This window comes from Carcharodon carcharias, chromosome 4 (genome assembly GCF_017639515.1).
Source record: "Carcharodon carcharias isolate sCarCar2 chromosome 4, sCarCar2.pri, whole genome shotgun sequence".
NCBI lineage: Eukaryota > Metazoa > Chordata > Chondrichthyes > Lamniformes > Lamnidae > Carcharodon > Carcharodon carcharias.
The window spans coordinates 166,180,718-166,203,930 of NC_054470.1; the positions used below are offsets into that span (position 1 = coordinate 166,180,718).

At 39.3% G+C, this 23,213-nt stretch overlaps 1 protein-coding gene across 4 annotated transcripts in view; it reads right to left on the reverse strand.

Annotated features, from left to right (window-relative positions):
• Positions 1 to 23,213, reverse strand: part of srek1 (splicing regulatory glutamine/lysine-rich protein 1) — a 68,164-nt gene that overhangs the window by 26,330 nt on the left and 18,621 nt on the right. Inside the window, exons 3-8 of one of the 4 annotated variants that reach the window (XM_041185995.1) lie at positions 18,764 to 18,886; positions 18,381 to 18,487; positions 17,571 to 17,777; positions 13,249 to 13,427; positions 10,802 to 10,932; positions 8,866 to 8,956 (exon numbers count right to left, since the gene is read on the reverse strand). In XM_041185995.1, coding sequence (XP_041041929.1) covers positions 8,866 to 8,956; positions 10,802 to 10,932; positions 13,249 to 13,427; positions 17,571 to 17,777; positions 18,381 to 18,431 — 659 coding nt within the window. In that variant the 5' untranslated portion in view covers positions 18,432 to 18,487; positions 18,764 to 18,886. Of the gene's footprint in view, positions 1 to 8,865; positions 8,957 to 10,801; positions 10,933 to 13,248; positions 13,428 to 17,570; positions 17,778 to 18,380; positions 18,488 to 18,763; positions 18,890 to 23,213 lie in introns of all 4 variants that reach the window. The other 3 variants (XM_041185997.1, XM_041185996.1, XM_041185994.1) reach the window with 3 other exon arrangements.

A 23,213-nucleotide genomic window follows, 5' to 3' on the forward strand; every position in this document is an offset into this window, starting at 1 on the left:
GTTATGGTGATGGTTGTTTTTCGGACTGCAGGAAGGTATACACCAGGGGTTGGTGTTAGGCCCTCTGCCTTTCCTAATTTCCATTAATGACCCAGATGTAGTCGTACAGGGCATAATCTTAAAAGTTGGGGAATACACAAAACCTGGGAGTACTGCAAACTGTGAAGAAGATAGGGATGAATTTCAAGAGGACGTAAACGGGCTTCTAGGTTGGGCGGACAAGTGGCACCACATGGACTGCAGAAGTTCAAGGTGGCAGCTCACCACCACCTTCTCAAGGGCACCTAGGGATGGGCAATAAATGCTGGCCCAGCCAGCGAAGCCCACATCCCATGAAAGAATTAAAAAAAAATTAAATGCAGAGAAGTGTGAAGTGATTCATTCTGATAGGAAAAAATGGAGAGGCAATTCTAAACAAAGTGCACTTTTACACCCAAATCCTTCTGCTCCTGCACCTCCTTGGAATTGTACCCTTTATTTTATACTGTCTCTCCATGCTCTTCCTACCAAAACGCATCACCTCACATTTCTCCACACTGAACTTCATCTGCCACCTATCTATCCACTCCACCAACTTGTCTATGTCCTTTTGAAGTTCTATACTATCCTCCTCACAGACATCATGGGTCAATAGTCCACCTTCTGTGCTGTAAACAATGTATGATTCTGTAATAATCCCTGCTGGAAGATGAATAATTGGATATTGGGTAAGGATAGGATTGGGATCAGCTGCAATGTATACCGTATGGTCAAATATGTTGCCAACACTCATTGCTTAGGTTCACATGTGAAGAATAGGCACTACAGTGGGCTACTTATACTCCAATGTGAATTAGCATCTTCATGAAAAAAAAATCTAAGACTGTCTAACACTATATCCTGAGTGTCATGGCCTGATTCAGAATGTGAAGTTCCAATTAAATGGAGTGGCCCACTTTACACTGCAGATTCTCTGCAAGAACTACTCAATAAGCATGATGACATTTTTCTCTTTTCATACACCTTAGGAGAGAACAGTGTATGGATGATAGGAATTTGATCTGATGAGCAAAAAATGGTCAGGGCTGAAAACATGAAGCAACTGCAAAGCCAGTAAGCATTCAACAGTAACAACTTGCATTTGTATAGCACCCTTAACATGGTAAAATATCCTAAGGTGCTTACAGGTGTGTTATCAGGCAAGATTTGACATCAAGTCACATAAGGGGATATTGGGGCGGGGGGGGGGGGGGGGGGGGGGGGGGGGGGGGGGGGGTTGTGTGTGTGTCAAAGAGGTAGGCTTTAACATGCATCTTTAAGGAGGAAAGCCAAGTAGAGAGGTGGAGAAATTTACAGAGGGTATTCTAGAGCTTGGGGCCAACATAGCCAAAGGCTTGGCCAGCAATCTTGGAGTGATAAAAATGGGTGTGCAAGAGGCCAGAAATGGAGGAGTGCAGAGATCTTGGAGGGTTGTAGGACTGTCCAACTTTGAAACTATCAAGTCTAGGGGTAACAGATGAGGGTGTCAGCAGTAGATAAGCTAAGGTGAGGAAGAGACGGATGAAGTTAAAAGCCTGCAAAGCGATACAGATAGGTTTGTGTGGACAAATATTTGGCAGATGAGAGTAGAATGTGGGAAAGTGAGAGGTTCTCTACTTTGGCGAGGAGAATAGAAAAGCAGATTATTTACAGTACAGAGGAATCTGGGTGTCTTGTACATGAATCACAAAATGTTAGTATGAAGGCACAGCAAGTAATTAGGAAGGCAAATTGGAATGTTAGCCTTTATTGCAAGTGGGATGGAGTATAAAAATAAGGAAGTCTTACTACAACTGTACTGGGCGTTACTGAGACTGTACCTGGAGCACTACATAGTTTTGGGCTCCTTACTTAAGGAGGGATATAATTGCATCTGAGACAGTTCAGAGATGGTTGATTAAGGGGTTAAGGGGTTGTCTTAGGAAGAAAGATTGGGCTTTTACTCATTGGAATGTAAGAGAATAAGAAGTGATCTCATTGAAACACAAGATTCTGACGGGACTTGACAGGATAATTGCTGAGAGGATGCTCCCCTCATGGGGGAATCCAGAACTTGGGGGCTGTTTTAAACGAAGGGATCTCCTATTTAAGATAGAGATGAAGAGAGTTTTTTTTCTTTCAGTAGGGAGAAGGAATTCTTTGGAATGCTCTACTGCAGAGAGCAATGGTGGCTGGGTCATTGAATATATTCAAGGCTAAGTTAAATAGATTTTTGATCTCCAAGGGAATCAATGGTTATGGGGGTTAGGCAGAAAAGTGGAATTAAGATCACAATCAGATCAGCTATGATCTTATTGAATGGCAAAACATGCTCAAGGGGGCAAACAGCCTACTCCTGTTCTTATATCTTGTGTTATGTAGGTGTAAGTAGGTGGTCTCGTTGATGGTGGGGCTGGAGGTCAATTCTGTCAGGGTACATGCAAGCCCATTTAAGATCTTTCCTATCTCAGAGTCACCAGCCTGTAAACATATCCTTGCATGAGACCTTTCTTAGCACTCATGATTTGGAGCAGTTTGATGGTGCGAAAGATAGACAATGCGAGAAAGAGACATGCTGTACTGGCACAGCAGGGTTTCATTAGCTGAGACGGAGATCTACTGTTGCAGCAATACATGCGAGGTACACCTGATAATGCCATTCTTGTCATGGTTACTCATGAAAAGGGATAAAATGTCACAAAGAAACAAAGTTGTCTAGAGCGCTGCCAAAAATTTAAAGAGAGGAACCTATTGCCCATTGGTTAAAAAAAAGGATAGGAAATTTTGTAAGATTCCACTCCTGGTGCAGAGCCTCACCTAAGTGGGAGCATCGATTGGAGAATCTGACATGCAGGTCAGCCTTCCCAATTCACAATTCTCCTCCTGATAAAGGATTGTTGAATATGCACCCCAACTGAGGAAGGCTATATGAATAATCCTAAAAAAAAAACTGGCAAGTGTAAAAATCATATAAACTATCTCAAAATCTGGGTTCAAAACATACTGATAAACTAGCCTCTTTTTCAAAAGTATCTGAATTTAAATGTTACAACTGCACTTTTTGGTAGTTAATTATTTTAATGTGTACGAGCTAATTTCAGAGCATATTTTGCTAAACAGATATTTTTGGGCATGCTGCAAACTTTGCACAATACTAAGAGGTTTTGTTTATTAGTGCTGCGCGTTTCAGTATATTTTGCATGCAGCAAATTTACCAAAATATATATGTGATTTAACATCCAAGCAGTAGGTTCTCACCAAATTAAATGCAGAATCAGTAATGCATAGGAGAAATGCATTTATGGCTTTGGTTGAAATCTGAAAAGGGCTTTAATTTACTAAGATCACAAGTTAATACACAAATGTAGGTATAGTCTCACACTCACTAAGAATTGGGTCAAAGCTCAAAGAATTGAATAAATACCAATTATTACATTTAGCGAAAACTTTCAGCACTGTTGTAATAAGTTTACAGAAGTAAGATTACAGAATAGACACACGATGCCAATTTCTAGTATCCTTTCTTTTAAAAAAAATCCTTCTGAGAATTCCTTCTGAAAAGGGACATGTTCAGAATGATCCAATTCTGGTGAAAACTGAAGTCCTCTAATTACTTAAGTTGGTAGAATTTATCATCATTGGGTCATGCTCCTTCAATGATTAAACTCCATCCATGTCTCTGTCACTGTGAACATTTCAGCAATAATATGTCACATATCAGCACAACCCCCATTAGTCCTTAGAAACTTTCCTCCTTCTTATCAACCTTGGGGAGGAGGGAAAAACAAGCATACAATGCCTGGTCATATTGGAGTATGGTTGAAATCAGGAATTATGGAGAAACAGGATAGCTAAACCAACACCTATCTTTTCATTAGGATCTTCAATATAATGTGCTCATTAATCAAAATCTAGGCCAGGATTTTCCATGCCCGCCAGCATCAGGCATGATCAGTGGTGCAAGTGGACAATATGGCACGATGGGTTTCACGATGGTTGCAACCAGTTTGCGATCATCTGCTCAGCCTGCCATTGATGGGCTGCATTTCCCGCCATCGGACGTCGGGAACCTCATTGTAATACATCAGCATATTGTTATTAGGCCTGCCCGTTGGATTTATTGCCCCCCACCTCCCGCTGGATTGTCTGTTCATGCTGGCGGGGAAACACACTGATGTGTTTCACAACAGCACATAAGCGACGTACATTTGGCAGGCTGTACTTCGCTCGGGACTTCAAGGTTTGTTTGTCTACGTTGCTTCAGTCAGCACTCGCAGTCATCAGCACCAGGATTCATAGACAGCACCAAATCACTTTTAGCGGGTTCACAGCAGGTCTCTACCTACCAGATCAGCTGTATGTGGGTGGCTTTTCAATGGCTGCAGGGCTAGGACTTGCTTGGCGAAGAGAGAGAAGTGGCTTCAGGCAAGGGAAGAGGCTGCAGGACGAGGGCTGTACTGGGGAAGGAGGGTAACCCAGGGTTGTGTGGGGGCACATGCTCATCTGTGCAAGTGGCCTCAAGATGGTGATGCCTAAGGAGGCAGCCTCCAGAGGAGATGAGGCCAGATGAATATATGAGGATATGGGTTTGAGAATGGGTGATGATGTCTCTTGTGCTGACAGTGAGTGAGATACCAGTGAATGTGTGTGATGGGCTTGTGTGTGAGAGTTGAGAATGATGAGATGGTTGACATACCCTGGCTGGACAGATGAGATCATTCATCCTCTATCTGCACTGGATGGCCAACCTCTTCTGTGCAACATTGGCACTGGCCACCGCTACCATCACCTACCAAACTAGAGTGGTAATGTTGCTGCCCCTCCTGCAGCCAGAATGGGGTAGACATCATCACAGTGGGCCTCCACAGCATCCAAAGGGTGCTCGAGGGCCTTTTGTGGCATGTCTTCTTTGCTGCAATCCTGGGCTGGAAGCGAGCGGAGCTGTACTTTAAATGTGGCGCCTGGCATGATGAAATGGCGAGGTGACGGCGTGGCAGGCGAATCAGAGCCCACCTACCATGGAAACGGCAGGTTTCCTGGGAATGCATAAATAATGTGGCAGATTTGGGACGATACGGCGTGAAAACCTGCCATCACGGCCGGCAGGCAAATGTTGTTTTACCTGACAGCTACCGCACTTAGTGCAAATCTGGGGCGATTCCACCCCTAGTAAAGTGGTTAGTTTGTCCTGTTTAATGTCATAACTGCAAAGTTGGTGTTCCTGGATGAGTGCCATGTTTCAATTTTAACTGGCGAAAACATAACTTTCAAGATATCTAATACTTTACTCAAAAATATTTTAACCTTTGGAGATGGTCAGATAGCAGAATCAGCCTTTACTGCTATAGTTACAATGATTCTTTTTCTGAACAATCCTGCCCACAAAAATAACTAAATGTAGTTTTTTTTTTACAGTGTTGTAATGTTATAATATGAGTGTTATAATAATATAACTTCTTTGAAATTCAAACTAACAGCAACATTGTCCCATGCAGTTGAGGTATTACAGGTGTTACTAATCACTCCATGTTACAATAGAACTTGCTACAGGAATTGACAAATCGGAGGGGGTGTAACTGGACTTACTGCTCACCATATCCAAACAGTACGAGATGGAAAAAAGCAAATGTGATGTTGGGTTCAATTGCTAAATCAAACCTCAAACCTCTCAGAAGTCAAAGCCATTGTGGTGACCAGGATGCTCAATGTTCCAGGCCATTGCCAAGAGTACAGAATACATTTTGGTCTCCATGATTTAAGGGACCATCCAAGCCCCAGGGACAATGCAAAGTAAAGCAACAGGACTTATCTCAATGTAAGCAGATGATCTTGGTCAAATGCTTCGAAAAGCCAGAGATCTTTAGCTCAAAGAGATGTTTCAGAATCAACCTGATATGGGTATGGTAGACTTATGGTTATGGCACTAACTTAGCAATGTATCAGTTGAGAATTCAAATCCCACCAAGTTGTGAAACTGAATTGAATATTCAACTTGTTCACTAATGTCCTTCAGAGACTAAAATTTGTCTTCTCTACACAGCTAAATGACCTTAGCCCTGTACTATAATGCTTATTCTTAATGCCCTCAGGACAATTAGGAGACAGGCAATAAATGCTGCATCATTGTCATTCACATCTGAAGAGAAAATGATGAAGAAAATACCTACAGTTTGAGAAAAGTAAACCCAAATCAATATTTTACAAATACCAGGACAAGAAACCATCAATTCATGTTTGTGAAGGAGAAGTTTAGAACAGTAGAACAGAAGGAAATACACAGACAGGAAATTTTTGTTTAGAGGTTGCTCAACAGCAGGGAGGATCGTTGAGGGTGGGATACTGGAGTAATTTAAAGGAGCATCTAAATGCTACAACAGGAAAACAGAATGGTTGTTATTCCAGATTGAAATCAAGTGTATTACAGGGCTTTCTTCACTGTGATATCACTACAATCTCTATACCTAACAAACAGGATATTTATAATAACAGATCAAATCTTAGAGATGCAATTGGTTTCACATTAAAACAAAAGCAGTATCTACATATTTAATAACCATCAACCAAAATAAAGTGAATTATTAATTTTTGTATTTCATATCTCATAACATATGTGATATAAACAAAATATTAGTAAGTCACTGAAAATTGAATTTATCCCAGTTATTAGCAGTACATACTCAATCCACACAAGAGAACAAGAGATATTTGGTCCTCATTGCTAAGGAACTACAAGAAAGCAGGGAGACAGAGAGACAGACGGAGTGGGGGGAGGGGGGGGTGAAGAGGGAGAGAGAGACACAGAGACAGATAGAGGGAGGGGCAGACAGACAGGGACACCATCTTCACCATCAACCCTTCCACAAAAAATGCAAAATCCATTTCACCATGGACTCCACCCAACTCATCCAGTCACCCAAAACATAGCTCTTGGAAAACATGAAGGCAAACACCACTACTTACATCTAAACCTTCACCTCCACTTTTCAAAACAAGCCTGTCAATCTCTAAATGACACGTTTCTGATCATCTTCATTCATACTTATTGCCATAACATTCAAAAATAGCAATAATTTTCTGGGACAAATTCCATAATCAATGGCTTGCTACTGAAACTCCTCTTTAAAACATTCACTAATATTAACCAATGTATTTCAGTTATTTATTTTATGTGCTTTTATCAGACTCGTCTACATTTTCTCTCCAACTTCTTTGTTATTTTAAACTTGCTTTAAAAGCTTATACAGTAAAATTACTATCAAAGGAATTTGGAAGTAAGTTTCAAACAGTGCAGTTATGTCACTCTTACTGTGGCTAATTCAAGATCTTGAAAAGAAAGACAAGCAAAAACCTGTAAATTTCTCTCACATGTATCATCAGATCAGCCATTCTGAGTTCATGGAGGTAGCCTGCATAACGCCATCGTACTCACTGAGTATCATGTTTCAGCAAGTTACTTCCAGCTGCAGTTAGGGGAAAGAAAATACCACAAAATGGCAGGCTAATTTATTATTTACCAATTAGAGGTATGCTGCACAAAACAGATTTTTAACTTTTTTAATTTTTGTACAAATGCAAATCTTCATTCAGGGCTCATCACAGAAAGGTCAGTGAGAAATGTTAGGCAGTATCCATTAAACATAATACTCAAATTTTGTAAAGGGAACAGGAAAGAATACTTCTTTAATGTCATAAATGTTAGAAAATCTACTGAGATGATACTAAAAACCAAAATGCAGTTTTGAACTCATTACAGTAATCACTTTTTCAGAAGGGAATCTTTTTCGATTAGATCAGTCTACAGGTATGAATTGGGACAATGACTTAAGTATTAAAAAGAGTTACTGTAAGAGGAGGCAGTCATAAGATAACGTATGGCTGCATAGTAACCAAAACTAGTCAGATGCAAGTATGCCATTTCCCAGCCCAGCGCTCTACTTGCTTCAGACCTGGCCCAGTGTTTCCCTGTGTAAACCATTCAGCCTAAAAAAAATAAAACAAGCGCTATGAAAATAATAGATACCGTTTTTTATATGTTGAATGTCTGATATAAAATGGTTACTTATTACGGACTCATCAGAATGCGTAATATGTTTATTTCTATGCCTTTATTTGAGAATGAATCAAAATATTAAAACAAGCAAATGGAGTGAATGGTGTCCAACTACTTAATTTCAACTACTTGAACAGTGCATCAACTGATCACAAAGCTTCACATAGAATTCCAATAAATCTTTGTGCTAAACCACTTTACATATTTATAGATACTTCCAGAAACTAACGTCAATATCCATGTCAAACATTTACGCAACACAAATTCCATTATGCTTTACTATTTTACAAAGTCTCACACTTGCATTTGTGCTTCGCCTCCTCAGAAAATTATAGCATAGTACTTATGGTTGTTCATGTTGATCAACAAAAGTTCTCTTTTCAAATCATTTGCATTTTTTTATGGAACTGTGTCACTGCGTTATTTGCTTTACTATTACCTAGCCTCAAATCAATATTTTAATTGCAATAATGCCTAAATTTTCATTTAATCAAGCTTTCACAAGATATATATTCTGCTTTGTTAAAAAAAAATGCATAGATCGAGATTGCAATAAAATGGCACAGTACAATACTGCATCACAAGTATATATTGAAAAGCAGTGGACTTGGACACAATGCAAGACATGATAGTAAGAAAAAGAGCTAACAATAAGTGATCTCACGGAGGGTAAATTATATTTTGAAATTACCAGTTTTAACAGGCGATTTATGTTTTTAATAAACATCTGCATTTATCAGATGATAAAACACCCAACGAAACATGAAACCCTTACAGCAACCACATCTGAAGTAAACATACTTTGTTTAATGCCTCACCTTTGTTTTGAACTGGAACGAGATCTTTTCTTTCTCGATCGGGAATAGGATCGGGATCTTCTGTTTTTCTCATCACTTTCCTTTTCCCCAACTTGAGTAAGTAAATTTAAAAAAATACAATGACTAATACTCAGCAAGTTGCATAGATTTAAATAGAATGAACAGCTCAGAAATAGGTCACTTTATGTGGATAGAAAATTATAAATATAAATCCCACTTTAAATATGTAAAAAAGTATAGAACAGGAATTGTACTAAAATGTCACAGTACTGTACTGTGCTTCATGCTGCTGGTAATTATTTAATTTCAAAATGGTAATGTGATGAGAAATACTGGCCTTGACATCAAGGCAGCATTTGACCGGGTATGGCTTCAAGGAGCTCTAGCAAAACTGAAGTCAATAGGAAACGGGGGAAATCTCTCCACTGGTTGGAGTCATACCTAACACAAAAGGAAGATGGTAGTGATTGCTGCAGGTCAAATATCACAGTCCCAGGACATTGCTGCAAGGGTTCCTTCAGCTATTTCATCAATGACCTTCCCTCCAACACGGGGTCATAAATGGGGATGTTCACTGATGATTGCACAATGTTCAATATCATTCGCAACTCCTCAGATACTGAAGCACTCTGTGCCTGCATGCAGAAAGATCTGGACAACTATCAGGATTGGACTGATAGGTGGCAAGTAACATTAGCGCCACAGATGCCAAGCAATGACCATTATCGAAAAAGTCATTTCCCTTGACATTGACCAGAAACTTCCCTAGACCAGCCATATAAATACTGTGGCTACAGGAACAGGTCAGAGGCTAGGAATTCTGCAGCAAGTAACTTACCTCTGACTATCCAAAGCCTGTCCACCATATCTACAAATCATACTCTCCTCTTGCCTGGATGAATGCAGCTCCAACAACGCTCAAGGAGCTTAACATCATCCAGGTCAAAGCAGCCCACTTGATTAGCACCCCATAACCGCCTTCAACATTCACTCCATCCACCACTGAGGCAACAATGCATACCATGTATAAGATACACAGGATCAACTTGCCAAGGCTCATTCGACTGCACCTTCCAAAGCTGTGACCGCTGCCACTTAGAAGAACAAGGGCAGCAGATGAATAGGAACTACCTGCAAGTTCCCCTTCAAGTCACACACCATCCTGACTTGGAATTATATTGCTGTCCTTTACCGTTGCTGGGTCAAAATCCTGGAACTCCCTCCCTAACAGCACTGTGAGTGTAGCTACACCATATGGACTGCAACAGTTCAAGGCAGCGGCTCACCACCATCTGCTCAAAGACAATTGGGGATAGTCAATAAATGGTGGTTGGGCGAGCGATGCTCACATCTCAAGAACAAATGAAAAAAATTGTTTCTTGTTGTTTACATTGTTCTTTAGATAGCAAACTAACGACAAACTGTAAAGACAATAACCAGAATGCCAATGTCCCACTAGTTCTTTTGTGATTAGATTTAATTTATATTTTCCTCAGTAACTAAAACTGATGATTTGTCTTGCTTTTTATGGTAAAAAGCTTTTCTTTAAAATGAAAATACCTACATGCAGATTGCCAAACTGTTCAAGCCACTTCTTGTAATTGCCTCACTTTGGAGCATTTAAATGACAAGATTTACCCTAAGGGCTGATTTTAACTTCCAGCAACTGTGAAAAAATTGCCTCAAGCGGTTATAGTTTTTTCTTGTAGGAATGGATAGGGAATCAGGAAAGTAAGTGCAATAATCAACTTAAAATTATATAGCACTTCAGCCAAGTATAATTTTGGTTCGGAGCACGAACCGAAATACTGAACAGCCAATGATAGGTAGTTAAGTAAATATTTAGTTAAATAGTTACAAAGGATAAAATGTTTAATGTCAAATATCTATCATGAAAATCCAAGATTTACTTCTTTACAACTCTCATTTTCTATACCTGGTTCAATAACTGCTGATATAAAGGACTGGGCTTCTCTCACTCTCTTCATCACTTCTTCAAGCTCTTTGGCAGCAGCCTGTGGTGTCATCTCAGGAGGCTTCACAATCGCATTATTAGAATGATTGATCCTGGATATCAAAAATACAAAAAAAAGAATCCTTTCAAACATATGCAGAGATTCAAAGTCATTCCTAGAAAGGCATACTTGGAAATTGCTGGCCTAAAAGTCACGCTGCCACTTCAGAGTGGAGAACATTTATAAATTTTGCAGATCTGTTGATTTAACACAGAACATGTGTTAAATCTTCCCTTGCGTAACTGGATTCTTTGATAATGTACAACAAAGTAATTTATATGAACAAACTGAAAATGCATCTGGAGCACAACCCAATGTTTATCCTTTTCTGGAATCTTCCTATGAACTCATAGGAGTGAATTTTTCCAGCTCTCCTTTGAGCCACCAGGAAAATGTCTCCCCGGCATGTTCAGGCCTCCTTGTACTTTTGTTGAAAACAGCTTTACAGCAATAATGGCAACTTACCTATTGACGATGGGAAGCCAATTAACGTAATTATGGAGGCAATTAGCGGGCATTTTTGAAAGGTTGTGGAATTTTGCCAGTGGCACACGGCTTTGCCCAAAGTGAAGACCCCAAAATTACGTTTCAAAAACAGCCAAATGCTCCAAGACCAGTCGTTAGTTAGGTGTGCAATTATAATTGCATTCCTGGGCTCAAGACAACCAGGTGGTTCAACTAGTATGACCCATCAAAAATACAGGTATAATTACTTTCGATATGATGAACCCATCCAGCACATGGCAATAGGAAGGGGGTGGGGGGGGGGGGGTGAATTAAATTTCAGAGTCCATTTGCTTCCAGGGTATTCTGTACTAAGTTTTTGAAATTTTTGAGGATAGAGCGATGTAGAACTAGATGGCTAAGAGTGAACAACATGAACAATAGTGCTAACCAAGTTACGTCAGGGACAGAGGATAACTTCACTAGTTCAGCGGGAACCCTTGCTCAACAGGCACACAATTGAAAGAATTCATGCGACATATCCAGACCAACCTCAGCAAGACTGCTAGTGGGAGCACAAAATTTTTCCCTGCAGTATCAGCTAAGCACTCTTGCATTTGAGGTTGTGGGTTCAAGTCCAATGACATGAAGACATTCCAATGCAGCAGCAAGTTGGGCTGCATTGTTGGAAATGATCTCTTTCAGTTGCGATGTTAAATCAACAGTCTATCTGTTCAGGTGAAACTTAAATCATAAAGGTGTATATTAAAAAAAAAGTGTTTTCTCCCTGGTGTCCTGGCTAACTTTGATCCGTCAATCAACATCACCCAAAGCAGGTTAATTGATTGTTTATCTCATTGTGGCCTGTGGGATCGTACTGTCCACAAGATGGTGGACACATTTACTACTGTAATAACCATCACTATGATTCAAAGTAATTCACTGTACCTTCAGATATTTTTATAAGTTAAAAGCGTATATAAAAAGCAAATTAAAAACCAACTTAAAGGAAAGATGCACAAACTCACACCAAGATCTGTAAAGTTTCCCTTATTTTTGCTAAGGGCATCGGATAGCATGAGGGCTCGTAAGTCAGCCAAAATGTTCATAAATGCTTTCCCAGACATGATGGTGGTAAAATTCCACTTCAGCGAAGGCACAGAACATATGGCAGTGGATTTGCTGTCCATTATATCCCTGCCCAGATTTCCTCTCCATTGAAGTCAAATCACCCATTTTATATCCTCGCTGAAGTTGAATTTTACTACTGCAGAATTGTGGCAGCTTCCATTCAATAACAGTTAGTTGATGGAATGGTCCTTAGTTTTAACTTTATTTGTCATGAATCCTGTTTAGCTTTCACAAATTGTAAGACATCTCAGACCAGTTCTATCTCACACAAAGTGCCCATGGTAACAAACAAAAAAATACATAATTCTATAATAGAAACTTTATGAAATATTACTTAGCAACAGTAAATAAACCTATGCCATAGCAGAGTTACCTGCAAAAGCACAGTGTGCCACTGAAAAAGTCAGCCTTCTAGGCTTTGTGTTGGATTACTATTGTAATCATTGGGGAGGATAGGGCCATCTTCAATTTTGAACTTTATAATGGAATGAACTATTGATAATTTTATTTTGTGTTTGTCAGATGTAACAATCTTTTCACTTTGCATTTTCCATTTGCAGTTCTACTGATCTGACTTTCTGTTAGCTATCTTATTTGAAGTCTAATATCCTATAACACAAAGGATGAAAATGATATATGAGGGAGGAGGAGCATTTGTAAAAAATACCAAGTGGCAAGTTCACAGACAGCCATTAAGAGCGTTTGATGCTCTACTTCTGGATTTATAATACACACTTAAGGTAAACAACTGGTTCTTATTTTAAATCAATAATCCAAACAACTAAAAACCTACTTTAAAGGCCTGTCCCCAAACATGGCTCCATTGAAGGCCAAGGCTCGTAGTACAGAAGACTGCTCAGCAAATTCAACAAAGGCAAATCGGGTTGGCTGCGTCTCATCTCCTGCCATACGTACAAACTTCACCTCACCCACCTGGCTGAAAAATTCTAGTAGCTGATCTGCTGTTGTGGTCTTTAAAGAAAAATGAAAGTAACATAATTATTGTGGCTGTTAGAGAACAATGCACCCGTCATTATTCATAATGTTGTACAGATAAGGGTTCATTTAGCAATTATCCTGTAATCCCAGTACAGGATATGGAGCATTTCTCAGCTGTTCTATGTTTCAGAGGATTGACACAAAAATGCTGTAGACTGTCAGATAGAATTGAATAATCAGAGTATTTTGTAGGGCTGAAGGAGGTAACTCAAGGCTTAGTGCTGAGACCAGTGGGTTCATAATTTACAGAAACAACCTGGACTCAGGAATCAAACAACAATTTCAAAATGTGCAGTCAACACCAAAGCTTTTGGCCTGGTTTGGGGGCGGGAAGGAGGCGTATATAGTTAATACAGTGGAGGATCGCGACAAAATATACGAGGACATTAATAAACTGCAGTATGGTTGCATAATTGGCAAATAAACATCAATATAGATAAATATGATGTAGTACCATTTTGTGTAAGAATATACTCCTTGGAAAATAAGTATCTAAATGGAGCAGGGGGGATCGGGAGTACAAATATACCAAAGATTCTTTTTGACAAGGGGGTCAAGAGGTAGGCTGGAAAGTCGAGTTGAGGCCCCAAGCCTATCAGCCATGGTCTTATCAAATGGCAGAGTAGGCTTGAGAGGCCGAATGGTCTACTCCTGCTCCTAATTCATACTTTCGCATGCTTGTATGGCTAAAAAAGAATCATACCAGAACTGAGAGGTTATCACATCAGGAAACAATGAATAGGCTGAGGTTTTTTTCTCCAGAAAAGGTAGGGTTGAGGGGATAATCTGATAGATGACTTTATTATGAAAGGTTTGACAGGGTAGGCTTAGAGAAAATGTTTCCACTTGAGGGGGAGACCAGAACTAGGGACCATAAATGTAAGATAGTTACTAAAGCCAACAGGAAATTCCAGAGAAATTTCTTTATCCAAGTCTAGCGAGAATGTGTATGTCGCTACCACAAGTAGCGGTTGAGGCAACTAGCCTAGATACATTTAAGGGGAAGCTAAACAAACACACATCAGAGGAAGGAACAGAAAGTTAGGTTGATGGGTTTAGATGAATGAGGATGAGAGGATGCTTATATGAAACATAAACACTGACATGAACATTTTCGGCTGAGGGGTCCATTTTTGTGCTGTAAATACTATGTAATAAGTAGGCACAAGGCCATGAAAGGATTTAAACACCCATTCACCCCACATATAACCAATTTCTCAGATATTCCACAAAGGTATCACTGCATTAATAACTGGAAACTTCACCATCTCAAGGGCATTCAGGATAGGCAGGAAATGCTCGCCTTACCAGAGATGCTTACATCCTATGAATGTGTTTGGGGTAAGTGCTTATTAATACATCAGTAGAATTCTGCTTAGTTAGTTTGACAGAAGTCATTTCGAGTCTCTTTCGAATCCTGGTACTTATTTTATCTTCTGAATCTAGTATTAACCATGTGCTGGACATCCTTGTGTGTAATGTGTCTAGAATGTTGGGACTACATTAGTTTTTAAAAATTTGTTTCTTAAAATTCAATACACACAAAAGTGTGCATGGGAAGGGTTTAAAATGCATGGAGTATCATCACTAATGCTGAAAGGTTTGCAGAAGAGTATTACAGCCCACCGAATCATGCAAAGTTCCAGCACAGAAACAACCATTTGGCTTATCAAGTCTGCCGGTACCCTTCTGCACAAAGCAGATAGTTTGGAGAAACTGGGGAAATCAGTGCCTGAAGAAAATATTTACAGGGCTGTGAGGAAAGGGCGATGAAGTGGAACTTAATTGGCCATTGACAGGTCGGCGGGCCTGCAGCTGATTTTGCTGTGCCCCCGCTTTCCTGAAAATTTAAATGGGGCGGGATGATGTCGGGCGTTCCGCCCGACATCATTCCGCGTCATTTTACATGTCGGCGAGCAGGTCCAACCCCCTGCTCGCCAATGGCAAAATTCTGCCCCATGTCTCCATTTACTCAAGGTTGTTGCTGTATTATGTGATTACTTTTGTAGCATCAAGTCCTCAGGTGAGTTGTTACGTTTTGCAACTAACTCAATGTTAGTAGAACTTAATTAATCCTGTTCAGCTTGAGTAAGCGCCTACATGCCTCAAGTGCTGTACCTATCAATATATCGGGTTCCAGGGCAAAGCAGCTTGCTTTATTGGCACCCTATCCACAAACATGCGCTACCTCCACCACTGATGCACAGTGGCAGCAGTGCATGCCATTGACAAGATGCATTGCAAGAACTCACCAAGCCTCCAAACCCGCAACCACTGGAAGCACAAGAGCAGCAGACACATGGGAACACAACCACCTGGAAGGCCCCCTCCAAGCGACTCACAATCCTGAGTTGGAAATATATCGCTGTCCCTTTACTGGAATTCCCTACCTAACAGCACTGTGGGTGTACCTACACCACATGAACTGCAATGGTTCAAGAGGTTCACCACCACCGTCCCAAGGGCATTAAATGCTGGCCTAGCCAGTAACACCCACATCCCATGAACGAATTAAAAAAAACTTCCTACCCCATATATGAAAAACTCACAGGATTGCCTTTCTCCAGCTTCAAGACAATACCCGACAAGATGCACTTTATTTTTTTGTAGTACACAGCCTATTAAATGCGTGGGCCCTTTTGCATGCTCAGCAAGAGCAGTAAATTGAAGTGACTAACTTCTGCATGGCCTTTCTGGAAACTTTTGGGTTGCTGTGTGGCCTAGAAAGAACACTGTTGCTCATTACTGTTCCTAATTTATTTCATTTGCTCCTGAAATTCTAATCCATGCCTTCAAAATTTAAAGGATTAACTTTCTAAATAGCCATATTTTCTACAACAAAAACAAAAATCGCTGGAAAAACTCAGGTCTGACAGCATCTGCGGAGAGAAAGGCAGAGTTAACATTTCGAGCCTGTATGACTCTTCTGCCATATTTTCTACTTCCACCCTTCACAGGCTGCCGTTATCCCAGAACACAATGGCATGCGGCATCTCCCACATACCTATTGCTCCCACCATCATCCAAGTTTACCGGTTCCCTTGCCAAAGTGAATATTGTTTAAAGTCTATCATGCCTCAGCCTATTTAGGTACTTTCCTGCAACCATGCCTTCAGCCCAAATGCACTGTTCCTCCGACTCCTGCTCACTGCTTATACTGCTTATCACTCAGAGGTCAATCTTTCATGCTTTTGTGCAATGGAACTATTTTGTTACCTGTCTTCCCATCTTCAAAGTTCCAAAGATTTCTCTGTAACTATGCCTTTAGACTGCCACCTCCAAATCCTGATTAAGTATCCTCAATTCACACAGCTTATCGGGATAATGGCCTGGATTTTGTGGTCATTGGTGAAGTAAAGGCATATGCTGCTGATCTCTAACAAAGCCACCAATTAAGATCTAGCGATCTCTGTGGCATGTAGCAGCAGTGATGTCAGCGAGTAGAGTAAGCAAGCAATCATATTAAAGTATTCTTACAAACAGCAAAGCTGAAAGTTAAAAGGAGTGAATCCTTTTACTTTTATTTTAAAGTTTCAAATAGCAAAATAAATTATTCATGATTGGGATTAATATTGAAGCTAAAATAAAGGAACAAAACTTTTATTTCAACTTGTGGATTTTTTATTGTCATAATGAAGAAATTTGACATTCCACAAACAAAAAATTTGCTTTTAAGCGCTAGCGAGGGTGTTTAGCAATAATTACGAAGTCAGTACATTGTTAGAAGTCCAGTTAAACTTCATTCAACAAGGTGTAATTTGTTCAATGGTTTTTACAGTGAGAATAACTACAGAACTGAAGTTCTTGTCAGCTCAACAATTTGCCATAGATTGCAGTCTGGGGAGACCTCAACAACGTGACCTCTGGAAAAGCATAGGAACACAGACAGCAAATTCTGGACTTCCATATTACTTTGCACATGTGCAAACTCCTGAAGTTGCTGTCAGTTTCACTGGAGTTTTAGGCCAATGTAAAATCAAGCTTTGGTGTACATGATTTCAATATAGATATTGAAACAACTGTACCAGTTTAACTTTTCAGTAGCAGAACATTTAAGAGAGAGAAGAATTTAAAAGCTTGACAGTTTTATCAACATAAATTAATTAAACAATTTACCTGTGAGTTCAAGTTTCCAACATAAATTGTTCTTCTGATTTCTTCAATCTTGGAAGGGTCCACATTTCCCATTGTTGGAGGTTGAGAGTTTATTCCTAAAGCTGTAAGAGTGGGATCAAGTCCAGCTTGTAGTGCTCCCAGTGTAGTAAAAGGGACAGAACCAACCACAGCTCCCATTGTACTCGCAACTGCGTCAACTGTAGTAATCTGTCAAAAATAAAGTAGTTTGGGAATTAGTTAGCAAAAATCTTTTTCACTGAACCGTACAATTTCTTTTAAACAACAATTTCCTTTCAAAATGTGCTACACCCACCTAACATTCTGAATGTACAAGTGAATTTACAAGTGAAAATGAATACTGGGCTGAACAAGATTATCAGGAGGGGTGACCATAAGCTTGCTCCAAGATGTGGATTGAATGAAGGCCTTAAATGGTGGTTGTTGGGGGGGGGGGGGTGGAAGAGGACGAGGGGTTTAGGCAGGAAATTCTGGAGCATGGGCCAATGATGGGGTGAAACAGTTCTGCATCCATGTCCCTCAATCCAAAATCTCATTTGTTCAGCACAAAATACACCTTTCATTTCACTAATTTGCATTTTTCTGCTCCAACTCAGCCAATAGCTTCCAATGCTCACAATCTGCCCTTACCCCTTTAACAAGTTTAACACCAAATTTTAGGAAGAAAACTACCTGGCCATCCAACTTCTATTCCATTTCATTTGCTATACTTATATTTAGGCTTCGACTAAGCTGTAATATAAATATTAAACAGTGCTTTACAGGCACTTTATAATTCAAAACATCACATACGGAAACAAGGGGGGTTGATGTTGGGGCTGGGAGCAACCCTGCACCAGGCATCAATCCTGTAGAAGGAGCCAAAAGGGACAAGGCTTTGGCTTCATCTGGAATTTTACCTGTGAAAGAAACAAAACAATTACTTAGGATAATGGAATCAAGTTTAAAAAAAGAGTTTCTTTTCCCATCTCAAAAGCACAGATTGACTAATCTGAGAGCTCACTTCTAGATCCTTCCAAAAACATACAAACAAAGATGTCTTTTTAACCTACTCTGTAATAAAATTAAAATAAAATGCAAAACTGTCAAAACTGTAAGCAACCATATATTACAGGAAAAGTTGTTTTAATAATTAAAAATGTAGACAATAATTTAACACTTTGAGCTATGGTCACCTGTACTTGAAACTTATTGGTCATGTACCATACGATATCAAGCATGGACGCTTTCCCCAGGCGATCACTCTCAGTGTTCGAAAGTTGTGTTACACACGACAACCGTTCATGTTGGCTGCATCACTACTAGCACACAGAACATCAGATACAGAAAAGAAGAACATTTTTTAAAATTCTTTTTTTTTAGTCCCCAATAAAATGACATAGCCAAAATCGAAGAACTGATTTTTTAAAAAAAATTAAAAACCAGTTAAACAGTCGCAGCAAGACACCATAATTGTTTACTTATGAGATTATAATGGTTCATGTAATTCAATTTGTCCTGAATACCATAAATTACAGCTCTAAAATTTCACATCTGTTTACCTTGCCTGTGTAACAGTAATTTCTATGTGCACCAGCACAAATGATTTTACAGTCAACTGATCACCAGTTACTGTGCTTTTAGGCTTGGGTGGAGGTTGGGGAGGTGGGTGGGAAAGCTGCCAGCTCAATTCGCATGCAGCCCTTTTGTGGCTGAAGTGTAGCTTCTTTGATGAGTTACTTAACTGTCCTTCCTCTTCCTTAATCCAGGTAACCTATATAATTGGAATTAGCTGATCTCCTACAGCATCGATTTTATAGTGTAGTTTCCATGTTTAGTTGCCAAGATAGAACTATGCTCCTTTTAAGATTACTGCTAAATTATTCTCTGTGGAGAAAAGTGGTATAAACTAGGAAAATACGAAATTAAACTTATGTAGATCAGTGACTCTAATTTTTCAATTCCTGCCTGTCGTTAGAAGCCAGTTTATCAATGTCAGAAAGATTATCTGGAAAATAACTGGCTTTGTCTTAATCTTTTTAACAATTTTGAGGTGTGACGGAAAGAACTAAAGGGTTTTACAACCCTTTGATAAAATACACTACTTAATTTTACCCAGCAGAGGTGCTGCAACAAACAAAGCTTTTGAGCAATCAAATGGTCCAGCACACTCCAAAAGGGAGGAAAGCGAGGGTGGTGGCAGGGGGAAGGGGGTGGGTGATGGTTTGTGACACTGGTGCTACTGCCACAAGCACATTCTTTTAGTTTTACAAGTCTCTGCAGCAGAGAAGAAGCCAGATCTGCTCCCTATTCAACTATGTGCTGCTCAGGTTATTAAGTAATAAGTAAAGCAAAAATAATAAAATGAGAAAGACGGAGCGGGAGTGAATGCAAGAGACTGATGAATGAGTGAGCAAATGAGAGAAAACTGCAAGCAGGCAGAAACAAAATGACAGGATGGATAATTGTTGGAAAGCAAAGGGCAATGAGCAAAAATAGAAAAGGGGAGAAGAAAAATGGGATTCAATGAACAGAGAGTTTGAGAAGACAATGCAGATTTCAATTAAATAGTTAGACGTGTGCCAAGTCATACTGCAATAATATTTGGTGTGTCAGTATGTGCAGCTAAACGGTAAATATGTTTTTAATAAACTGGTTCATGACTTTTCTATGTCTGCTGCTTTATGGTCTAAGCTTCTTGCATAGAGAACTTGTAGTTATAATGAGAATATCAGAGAGGTAATTAGTTTTTTTTTAAATTAAACTTGAGTATCCATTGTTAGTATAGAATAATTTTGATGTTTGTTTAGCTACATTGGTCTCCCTGCTATAAATCATTCTGATGCATCATTGAACCCAATAAGCCCAGACTGGCTTTTCAAAATGCTAATACGGTGGCCGCAATATTTACAGAGAGTGCAGGAGAGGCCAAAGAACCTGGCAAGGCCAGAAACATGCATGTACTGTTGAACTTCATTGCAGGGTCTCATTATAGATTTTGCATCAGTTTCCTATCCAACAGCTAGTCAGTGGCCAGGAGGAAAAGCCATCTGCAGGTGGTCACAGTCAGATATTACTGGGAACAGTCCACAGCAATCAGTGGCGAAGAAGGTCAGTTGGCAGTCAGCAGAGGCTGTAATTGAAGAGAGGAGGCCGAAGGAAGCACTTCTGCTCCCTGGCCTGCAAAAGTGCTAGAAAGGCAATTGCCTTTCACCCTTTTATGGCCATGGTTCTTGACCCCAGGGAAACCCACACAGCAATAGTCAATTTAACATTGGGCTCCCATTTGCACTATGGGAGTCCAATTTAAATATGTTAATGAAGTGTTCCATGTCATCACAGCAAGACATTCTGATGTCAAGGAACCCACCACCTTAAAAATACAGTGGGCACATGCTCAGAGGGTTAGGTCATGTTTTGTGCACTTGCCGGTTTAATCTCCTGCCCAACCTTCTCCAGCTTATAACAGAAGGGTTTAATATCAAGGCCTGTGATTTTGTTGCTCACAACACAACAGTGATATTTTTGCTCCCCAGTCCTGAATATCAAACTTGACAGCAAGTTTGCCATGACAGAGTTATGACTTTTTACATTTAGTGTTACTTGACAGTAATGATAGTAAAATCTTCAGAATATGTTTAAGATTTCACTTTACTCAGGTACTAGTCACCTATAACAACTCTTGCGTCTTTGGGGTTCTGGGAAGAATTTCCCATAAATTTGCCCAAGTTTATTTTGTCTTTCCCACAGGATTGTTTGACTGATGGGTGTAGCTGAGTGGATGGTACATGAAGGCTGTACCATGTCTGGATGCATCAAAGTGGATAGGACCAGCTGGTCTTTGCCATATGTTCTTACGTAAACAAAAACAAATTATTACTGCCACCTTTAGCTTACTGGACTTGTGAGCAGCAACAACATGGTGAACAAGCCAGAAATTAACTACAAAACATACAAACGATCAGCCTCCAGCTATTGTTATAAAGGATTATCTCCCAAAATGTACCCTGTGGTTATTACTGAAATTAAAATTAGCTCAGAATTTTAAAACAAAAAAAAAATGTTTTTAACATTAGTTCAACCTAACTCAACTACTTCCTAAAAGCAATCAGTAAAAAAGATAGCTTTGTGGAAAAATGCATCATTTGATTTGGTAGTCATTGCAGACTTCGAAGGTCTCAGGTTTAATTTCTGGTTTGAGCTGACCACAGATAGGCCAGAATAAGGCAATGGCGCTAATACTTGCCACCATACCCTTTAAATAGTGGAGAAGAAAATTAGGTAGGGTTCACACTGATGATCACTGTGGTCTGTGCTTGAAACCGTAAATGTGGATATTGGATGAGGATAAAATTCAATCCTGCTGTGTTATTCTCTCATAGCTCAACAGACAATGCTGATGAAAGGTTATCAACCTGAAACGTTAATTGTTTCTCTCTTAAAAGATGCTGCCTCTCCTGCTAAATATTTCTAATAATTTGTTTTTTTTAGCCAGGTGATACTTGTTGTCAGAGCACATATATAAAATAAGCTTTTGAGTAAGGAGCCAAAGAGCTATTGGCACCCAAGCAAACTGTACATTAACACAATCATTGCCTATGGTTTGGAAAAAATTTGTCAAAACTTAGGCTAAAAAATAGAAATGTACAGTTTCAGACAAACAGAACAAATGTTTCCAAACACTTGTGCTATATTTGAGAAGTATATCAATTATTACTTTATGAAGGGATATTATCACCTACCACTAGCTTTTACACGCAAAAATGTCTACGTGCTTTAACATTCAATTAGTGCCTGAAACCACTAGTGAACAACTTACAAATTTTTTGGTGGAAATGGTGAAGATCATGCAGTGCACTGCACTTTACTGCTACCAAGTACATGCTCTGTTTTATACCACACAATGACCTTATTTTAATAATAGCAGGAGAAAAATGCTTTGAAACTTTTAACTGCACAGAGGATATAGCCAGTGTGCTGTTACTACATAGAATACAGATGAAAGATCAGCTTTGCATTATATTAATTACTGTACACAATTTAGTTAAAAGACTACATATTAAAGCACCACTGTTTTTCAATCATAGAATAAAAATGTACAAGGCCAGACTGGAAAGTGATGTGTGGTATAAAACAGAATTATTTTTGCTGTAGCCACTATTCATTATCTATACAATGTAATTACATTGTTTCCAAAAACGTTTCTCATTAACATAAGGAATACGTACAAACATATAGCTATCATTTACTAAAACAGAAAAATAGATTTCACTGCAACAATCACAGAAAATGTGATGGAACCAATAAGAAGAGAATTGCATCATATATCAATTGAAATTTCAATGCCATACAGAAAGCTCTCAAACAATTGTTGAAAACAAGCTCTTATGGTTTTAAACATGATATTATGGTATAATGCAAAATCTTAAGTAACAATGGCATAAATTTATCTTGGCATTTTAAAACAAAATGATTTAATTATAAGCTACTATATCTAAAAAGAACTCCACTTCCCAATACATACACACACACATACATACAGACACGCACATCAGGAACTGATTTATTAAACAGTATTTTAGTTAGAACACATTTATAAACAACACAGTACAAAAACAGAAAGGTTAAAATGTTTAAAGAGAAGAT